This window comes from Labeo rohita, chromosome 16 (assembly GCF_022985175.1).
Source record: "Labeo rohita strain BAU-BD-2019 chromosome 16, IGBB_LRoh.1.0, whole genome shotgun sequence".
NCBI lineage: Eukaryota > Metazoa > Chordata > Actinopteri > Cypriniformes > Cyprinidae > Labeo > Labeo rohita.
In genome coordinates this window covers 13,749,621-13,759,350 of record NC_066884.1, presented here as the reverse complement: position 1 = coordinate 13,759,350, position 9,730 = coordinate 13,749,621, and the positions used below count along the sequence as shown (strand labels likewise).

The 9,730-nt window shown below is 38.1% G+C and overlaps 1 protein-coding gene across 2 annotated transcripts; it reads left to right on the top strand.

Annotated features, from left to right (window-relative positions):
• Positions 1–1,243: 1,243 nt before the first annotated feature.
• On the top strand, positions 1,244–8,605 carry prss35 (serine protease 35). Of its 2 annotated transcripts, none has more exons than XM_051132384.1 (2): positions 1,244–1,482; positions 6,925–8,605. In XM_051132384.1, exon 2 carries the CDS (start codon positions 6,938–6,940, stop codon positions 8,210–8,212), a length of 1,275 nt encoding a protein of 424 aa, XP_050988341.1. In that variant the 5' UTR covers positions 1,244–1,482; positions 6,925–6,937; the 3' UTR covers positions 8,213–8,605. The 2 variants fall into 2 exon arrangements, with proteins under 2 accessions (XP_050988341.1, XP_050988340.1); XM_051132383.1 differs by lacking the exon at positions 1,244–1,482 and adding an exon at positions 2,308–2,538.
• Positions 8,606–9,730: the final 1,125 nt, after the last annotated feature.

Below are 9,730 nucleotides of genomic sequence, written 5' to 3'. Positions count from 1 at the left end.
TGTTGTTTTTCCTACTGAATACTGTCAAGAAGCAAAGAAGCAATGCTGGTTCAAAGCAAATGCTATAGTTGCAATATTCAGTGGCACAATCTTCAAATACCATATGCTTGCACAAAACCTAGCGGTTCACCCCGGGTCATCAAGAGGTGGTTCCTCTGACAAAGAAACCTCTATGGAACCAGAGCAGAAATATTATGTAAGGCCATCCTTTCAGAGTGATGTTGTCAAACACCAATATGACAATTTATGGGTCCTGCTAGATATGAAAATAAAAAATGATCTACCTTCTATTGAGAGAGAGCTTAGGATGATCACTGTAGTGACACATTCTCTAAGTTGGAGGGTGGAGGCCACAGTCTAAAGCAGTGAGATCACCTTTCTCTGTTCAGACTTGACCGAGAACCTCACAGGGTGCTGATGTGAGCCTGCATTGTGGAACCTGAAAAGACTGACCCTTTCCCTGAGTCTGTGGGAAAAATGAGCAAGACTGAAAGCTGATTTGTGGAACTGAATGAGAATTAGAAAACAGAAATGAAAAAAGGGAAATATACCTGAATATATGTTGATGTATCACATCAAAGTCAGCTCTTGCATCTCAATGCCTCAATTCCGTGAAAAGAATTTGTGCACACTTTAGTGTGAAGTGTTTACACACAGCAGTATTGTTTGGTGGCCTCTTTAATTTCTTGAATAAAATACGACCTCATTCAAACGCTCAGAGCTCCCGCAGCTCATTAAGTGGAAACACTTTTGATAGTGTTGATCTTATTGAATCAAGCAATGAATAAACGGCAATGAAGGAACATTAGAAGGATTCCAAAGAGACTGCGGATATCTGAAGTGAAGAGTGAATAAACACAAAACCTTTTACGTCAATACGTCAATGACAAATAAGCATGTTAAATAGAAATTTAAAGATAAATCATGGAGTTTACAAAATATGTGGATTAAAAAATCACAGATATTGCCAAATTTTCATTGGGTTATTTGACATTAAAAAATGTTTATAAAAAGATCAAGTTATGTTTATAACAAAAGCATACTAACCTTGTCACAGTCATGAGCGTGTACAATTTCCTGTTCTCTACCAAAATTGCTTCCTTTACATATTTTTTTAAAGTAGTCTTTTGTATCACAAAAATATCCACCTTTTTCTTTAATGCAGAAGTAAGACTATGGGTGAGACTTCTGGTTCATTACCCCTCATAAAGTGTCATAGTCATAAGCCGTCATAAAGTGGCATCGCAGATCGTAAACAGTGCCACTGAACCCCAACGAAACTCGCATATTTTATTGATTTTTGCTGCTGAAAATGTTCAATTATTGTCATGTTTTGGGGTGTACTAATCAGTCGGACCAGGAAAAACATTTGGAGTAGTACAAACCGCCAAAAGTTATAACAAATCAAGGAGAAGAGTGCAAAAAGCTGTCTGAGGAACAAAAGGCGTTTGTGGTTGGCCAAACTGAACCGGGATTTCCAGGGTAAGAATCTTGACGACATACATGTTTGTTCTTATCATTTCCAGTCAGGTAGGTGAAATATTAGGCTAATATCTTAATTAATACTGCTTGTAGGTATCTTTACCACCTATTAACTTTAGTTTGTCAAAATATTCCGCCCTTTCCTGCTTCCTAAGGCCTTCTCTATGATTCAGCAGCTTCCACGCATTTTTTCAATGGTTTAGACAGCAGAAATTAGCAGAACAACGTATTCAACGTACATTAACCCTGCAGTCCATGTTGTTGTTTACATCCGAGTATCGCCAAATATTAATACTATTCGTTTTTTTTTTTTTTATATATAGTTTTAAATTACGTGTTTAGTCTCACTGTTATATATACGTATAAAATAAATTCAGAAAGTGGAAACGCATTCCTCACAGAAAGTCGGTTTTATCTCATTTGTAAATTATCTAATAGATTCAGACAAAAAAAAGGAACGTGACGTCATCGACCCAAACAAGAATCTGCATACATGTGCACGCTACTTTGAAGGCGTTCTTTTAACTCGCAGACCCCCTGCTCGCGTGTTTGCAACATCATGTACAGGGACAGAAGTGTCAGTGATGTGGGAACGGAACCGAACCACAATAAAGCCGCTGCTGCGCTATTGTGCTGTCAGTGGAACGAATCAGCGGAAAGCCCCTTTGAATTCTGGATATAAGCGACTCTTTGAAATGTCAAATAAAGATTTATTCAAATACAATGATTCATTAAATGCTGAACGCTCTCTCAACTTCACTTTCCCCGCTCCATCGTTGCAGAGCACGATGGTCCCTCCCCTATACGAAAGTCTTTGTGAAAAACTTGTTGGGACTTTTTTCCTCCCTTTTCCCTTAAACGTCAAGTGTAATTCATACCAAGGGCTTCGTCTCTGAGCTCTCCCTGTCTTGAAGGTGGAGCAGATATGAGAAGAAACGGACTATCAGCCCATCCAGCAGAAAACCCTCTGAGATGAAGTAACTTTTAGACGGTTCTTGGTTAAATAACAAGCATCTGTTTGCGGATTGAACATCTCCATCAATCGAATGATAGCAGGTATGACACATTTCACCTTCAGAGAGAGTTATCGCTGCTGTAATTTATTTATTTATTTTTATTTATTTATTTTGTAAAAGTTTTTTATCTACTAGTTGAAACACTTTTTGCATCATTCTTGCCTTTGGCAAGAAAAATAAAAATAATAGTATTGATTGCAAACTACTATGAAAGATGGACCAAGTTGTTTTTTTTTTTTTTTCAGGAAAGTTTAGGGAGTGCACTGAATAGGTTAAATGTATATATCTGTATATCAGTAATAATAATTAATGACGATTGGGGTAGATTGACTCCTCATCTTTATTTTTAAATCTTGCAATAAATAAATAAATAAATACAGCCGAGGACTTTTTGGTGAAAAGTTTTATCATAGTATTTTTTGTGCATTGGAGATGATTACCATAACTTACAATAGTCAATGCAAATATTCATATATCCATAAATGATTGATGGTGAGGGAAAGCTGTGCGCTTAAAGATCTGGCAACTTTGAATGAATTAGTTTTAAAATTTAATGATAAATGCGACCATTAGCGCCACCGTTTGGTTGTTGAAGTTGGTTGAAAAGTTTGCAAATGTGCAAGATTGAAATTTCTGTGCCTTGTAATGGAAAAATGGGATGATGCTGACACGGAGGGGAATTTCCTGCATCTGCCACTACAGCCAGTTTTTTAAGCCTCACTAATCTAAGCATCTCCAGATCTTTTTGAGCAAAGCAGATGTATCTACTACAGAAAAGGCATTGGAAATGTCATTGAAAATGTCATAGCGATATTTTAGCAGTGATGGAGGAACGTCAGATTGCAGATGCTGATTTTAGGAAAAGAACTGTTGATAGAGAGATCAGACCGAGTTTGTTTGGCAGACTTTTTAAGGCTCGAGCTGTCTGCACATTTTACATCACTGTCTTACTGGAATTTGTTTGGACCTTTGTAAGTGCTTCGCTTCTCATGGTCTTCTTCAGTAGGGATGCATCTGATTTGTCATTGCCTGGATCCACACACACATATTTTCCCCTTACACTTCCACTGAGGCCACACAGCATTGTCTGCACAGATTGATTCTCACAGACAGAGCGGCCAATGTAGATAATCCACATCGACGGCATGTCATAGTGAAGTGTGAGGTGGGAGAAGAGGGATTTCAGCTCCTCAGGGAAAGTACTGAAACGAGAATGCAGTAGCAATCTATATTCCAGCCCACCCTCTCCACCCCTAAACTGACTACAGATTAGAAAATGTTGCTGCAGTCTAGGTTTTTCTTGGGTGCAATGTAACATATGATGAATGTGTGAGAGTGGTGGCTGTGAAATGCTTGGCTTTGTGGTTTGACTTTTTTTTTTTTTTTTTCCTGTGCAACTGGATAATCATCTCCATCGTGTTGCGCTCACACAAAGACTAGGCTATAGATATACCTGAAAGGGACTTTGGTTTATACCTCTGTTTTAGCTTATGGAAGCTTGCTTTCAAAACGAGATAAAAAATAAAAAGGTAATCGGTAAAAGTTGATATCTTCTCGCAGTTTTGATTTTTCAGTTAACTAGCAATTTTGAAAAGAACAGCTGGAATTGTGGGATATAAACTCACAACTGCTGGAAAAAAAGATGAAAAGATGAATTATAAGATTAAAAAAGTCATAAATACCTTTTTAGTATTTTATGCCGTGGCTTGAATTAACTGAATTGTGGGATATAAATTGAGAATCAGAATACTGGCTTAGTATGCTGGTCTAATTTTGATTGTAACAATTCAAACTTACACCTCTAAAAATTAATTGATTGCTTTTGTTTTTGTCTCCAGTTGCTTTGAATTAGTGATTACTTAATAAACAAATGTAATTATAAATGCACTTATTACATGGCTCTGTGGAATACTTTATTGCCAAATAGTCAGCGTTGTCCATGCCAGTGCTGTATCAGTCCACGCATCTGGGTAACTGAAACTAGCACTATTTTCATGTCTCATATCATACACACCATCAAAATGGAAAGGGCACCATCTTGTGTCTTAGTTAACAAATGTAGTTTTTAATATAAATATATTTTAATATAATATTGTTGCAGTGTTCAACTTGTTGCTAGGCCATGTTTTGTATGATGTAATGGAATTCAGTATTCTAGCTTTACTGGTTAGCAGCTATGTATAAAGCTGGATAATGTAAAGTCAGCTGGTCGTTATTGCACAAATAAACCTGTCACCCTTATCAGGACCTTAACAGAAGTTTTTTCACTGATATGGAAAACCTGAAAATATAAAGATATTTAATAAATATTTATAAATTCATTAAAAATGTATTATTCATATTTGTGCTGAGGTTAGTGCACTCTCTATTAGATTGTTTGGGCAGTCCATATCCTCTACTCATGAATGATTGCAGAAAACATAGAAAAGCATTGTTCAAAGCTGTGGGAACTGGTATCCATTTGAAATCACGCATTTATTCCCATTATTTATGTGCATGATTTATGTGGTGCGTGATTGCATGTGTGACCTGCGTGGAAGAGTCAAGCATCTTTTCATCACTATGCAAACTGATGGTCTGGTGGAAAAAAGGAAAAAGTACTTATATCTAAAACTTTTTTTCCAGTTAAGGTTACCTGATACATAAATGAATGCATAAGCAGGCTGCTATTCGCTTTGTCCAACTACTGTACGTGTGTGTGGGTGAATGTGTGTTTAGATTAACATATTATTTTGTACTCTGATTTACTGGTAACATTACCATCCGCAGAACCCCAGTATATACTTATTACTGACATTTAGCAAGACAGTAGGAAACGTTTCCAAACCACTGACACAAAAAACTCAAGTCGGTGCCGACAGGGTCAATATTCTTACTTCCCCCGCCACAAACCTCCAGTCTACACAGGCAGCATCATTTTCCTCTAATGGCAGAATTTTCTTTCAGATGGTGTCGTTTAGGGATTTTTTAAAATGAGAGCATATTTGTGTGCTATTTGACTCATTTGTTTAGTCTCTAAAGCTGAAGCAGCAAATTTGGCTTTCAGTAATTATTTGAACTATTTCTTGAATACTAAAATATTATTGTGTGTATCTTAAAAGCAGATTCGAAGTTTTGGAATCTGTGGGAATACTATTGTTGACTTAACAAGTACATTAGGACTGGATCAAAATATCTGTGGAATGTGATGATGGGGAATGAGGTGAACTGTACAGTGTACAGTGTATACACTCACAGGGCTGTTGAAATAGTGCTCCCAAGTCTTATTATTTGTCTCCCCCTAGTGGTCATGACTGTTTTAATATAATCTTCTGTTCCAGATTTCAATACTTTCAGCCTTTCAGCTTTGCTCCTCCTGAGCCCCCCTTATTTATTATTTATGAATACTGATGAGCTGATGAAATTAATCAGGTGTGCTATATAATAAAGACATCCAAAATGTGCAGGCATGATATTACTGATTGCATGCAATGATACAACTAATTAGTGTAAAGCTAATTAGTGGACGCATATCCTAGGATATGCATAAAAACCTTTGGACTTTAGATGTCTGAAAACTGTATCTAAATGTAAAAAATGTGGAAAATAACAGTAATGTATGTATTAATGTATTCTTATATTTTTAACTATAACTGTTCTGGGCTTCTGTAAGCAAAGCTGAATATGGTTTATGGCACAGTAAATAATTTCCTCCCCCTTCTTTTGTTTATACAGAAGAAATTAAATGTCTCCGTATTAAAGTCCGTGTAAACCAATATTAAATATGTGTTCTGAGTTTGTCACCACAGAATAACGTGTTAATAACCACCCAGCCACATCTGAATTATAAAAAAAAAACTTTACGAGTAACTAAAATAAATAAATAATATATTTATATAAATAAAAAATATATGTTCTCTGCTCTGAAACACTGGGGGCGTGTCTGTTGTCGGAGCTGAAGCCACGCCCACTCGCGGGAAAGCTGCCGCCTGTTTCAACTGCCAAATACCGCTCAAGGAGACCAAGATTTTTTGTAAATTATCGCAGCCAGATAAAATGCAAAACTAGCAAACTGTAGGCTGTAGTAACTAACAATAATGACATCAACTGAGTGGGCGAACAACTGATGCTAATACGCTCTAGTTATTATAGTGTTAGGGGAGGGGCCATGCTCAGTGGCTCCAGTGCGTCATCGAGACATGATTTCAGGCCCGCCCAAAAAATCCTAAACACAAAAATAGTGAAAAACTGTTAACGGTCTAACTCCACAATACAGTACTGCATGGTTCACAATCTTTGTAACATGCTCTCAGCAATACATTTCTAAAATATATAATGTATTTATAAACAATTCTCTGCATTGCCTTTACATGGACTTTAAGGGTTAGCCTATGTAACTATATTTTAAGTGACATTAATTCTCTTTTTCTCTTTCTGTCTGGTCTAGGGGTCTCTCTGCAATGGGCCCGGTACCCTTAACGCTCCTGCTTTGCATCTCAGCACTGGCTGTGCTGGTGTCTGCAGCAGTGGACGAACCCACAAGTGACGATGACTACACCTGGCCACAGAGGAAAGTACCACTGGTACAAGAAAAGCAAACGGTGCATCTGGGCAATTCTGATTTTTTAGCCAAGCCACAGACTGAGCTCCATGGAATATGTGGCATTGAGTGCCAACGGGGTCTCCCGGAACCCAGTCTGAATGATCTGGAGCAGCTACTGTCCTACGAGACCATGTACGAAAACGGCACCCGCACACTCACCACCGTCACCGTACAGGAGTTAAACGTGAGCGACAACTGGATGGGAGCTTCTGGATCACGTACTCGACGCAGACGAGAAGTCTACGGCACGGACACACGGTTTACCATCGCTGACAAGCAGTACTCCTTGAAGTATCCGTTCTCTACGTCTGTGAAGATCTCCACGGGGTGTTCTGGTGTGCTGGTGTCACCCAAGCACGTCCTGACTGCCGCTCATTGCATCCACAATGGTACGGACTACCTGGATGGGGTGCAGAAACTCAGTGTCGGCGTGCTGAAAGAACGTTCACGTCGGAAAGGGAAGGGACGGAAAGGGAAAGGTCGGAAAGGTAAAGGACAGAGGAAGCAAAAAGAAGAAGAGGACGAGGAGGAGATCAATGACAATATAGAGATTGAAGAGAAGCAGGAGAGGAAGGGAAAAGGCAAAGGCAGGAGAAGCCGTAGTAGGCGCAGCACCACCTCCGAACAGCCTTCGTTCCGATGGACCCGGGTGAAACAGATGCAGGTGCCGAAGGGCTGGTTTAAAGGAATCTCGGAAAACGTCGTGGCTGATTATGACTATGCCATCCTGGAGCTTAAAAGGGCTCAGAAGACCAAGTACATGGATCTAGGTGTCATCCCTTCCATTAAGAAGCTGCCTGCAGGACGTATCCATTTCTCAGGATTTGATGACGACCGACCAGGCAACCTGGTGTACCGTTTCTGCTCCGTGTCTGAGGAGTCCAACGACTTGCTGTACCAGTATTGTGATGCCAAACCTGGCTCCAGCGGCTCGGGGGTCTACATTCGACTCAAAGAGCCTGGCAAGAAGAAGTGGAAGCGGAAGATCGTTGGAGTGTTCTCGGGTCACCAGTGGGTGGATGTTAACGGGATGCAGCAGGATTACAACGTAGCCGTGCGAATCACGCCCCCCAAGTACGCACAAATCTGCCTCTGGGTCCATGGGGACTCCAGCCAGTGTCGGCGCACCTGAGAGACTCCGTCAGCGTCCCGTCTGACTTGCTCTTAGCCACCCTTGTGCCTCCCATTTGTGCACTACACAAACTGCTGCATTCATCAAGAGTAAAGACTTTAACACATTTAGCATTGAACTTTTCCAATCTATTTTGATACCTTAATTTATTTTACTAGACAACTTTTGTCATGAATCAGTTAGAGCGAATGTATTTCTAGATTCGGTTGTCTTAATGAGAACTAATTCTGTCCTAAACTGTCGTTTTGAATTAGAAAATATACTTCAGTCAGTGTTGTTTGCTATGGGAGGCATTTGTTTTGTCTGGTAATCTGTCTGGATACCTTGAAGTAGAAAGCTAGATGACTAGTTGACTCGAGAAAAAAAAAAAATAATTTTTTTTTTTTTTTTTTTCTGAGAGAAGAAGCTTTGAAGTTTGTGGATTTTATTTCCCTTTTTTCTTCTTGATGAACACAGTGCTTGTGTTCTTTGAAACCATTTGTTCTTGTTATCATTATCATGAAATGTTATGATTGTGTGTCTTTGATAGCATAAACTGTAACCTGTCTTCAAGGGCTTCGATTTACAATTGTTCTGCTTTTTGTATCACAGTGCAGGCAATTCATTGGAGGTTTAACCCTTCCGATTCAGATGCCCTTGTTGACTTTTGGTGCTAATTTAATTTTAAATATAAAACATCAGAGGACCTGTTGGAGTAACAGTCTACTGTAGAACTGTAAGTATGTATTTAATGTAACACTCGCATTATGAGTTTCATATGATCATGTCGTTCTTAAAAAAAAATACACAGGGTTATTTAAATTTAGATGTGGTCGGTGATACATATCATTGTAATTATGATAAAGAGAAAAGCAATATAGCTTGATAGGAAATATAAATTGAAAATTTTAATATAAAATTGATGTTCTCAAAAACAGATGGCATACTTTTTCATTTTGTACAACTTTTTCTAAATGTTTGTTATTAAGGACCAAATAAACTGAGATTTATACACTGTTAAAAATTTTCCTGTATTTTTACAGTAAGTTACTGGCAGCAAGGTTGCCAGCAAGTTACTGTAATTTATTTTACAGCAATGTACTGTAATGCATCTGTACAGTATTGTACTGTATTTTTACAGTACTTTGTAATTTTGTTTCTACTTCAATTATTGTGTCATTATTATTGTGTATTGTGTAGTTGGAATAGCACATACAAATATTTAGTAAAATTGTGATACTACTGTAATTCAGAATAACATTACAAATCAAAAGACAATCCAAACATATTTACAAAAGTATTTTTATTAAAACATTTCAAAACATTTTAGCAGTGTTGGGGGTAACGCATTACAAGTAATGCGAGTTACGTAATATTATTACTTTTTCAACCATACTAATAAGCAACAGTTACTCAAGATAATCTAACATTTGTTTTCCTCAATACTGCATTTTAGTATGGTGTTTGCTACCCAGAGTACAGTGCATCAACAATTTACAGCCATGAAAGCATTTTAAGCGTGCAAGAATATAAATGGAA

Coding starts and splice junctions, on each gene's coding strand:
- prss35 (XM_051132384.1), top strand. CDS start 6,938: ATGGGCCCGGTACCCTTAACGCTCCTGCTTTGCATCTCAGCACTGGCT.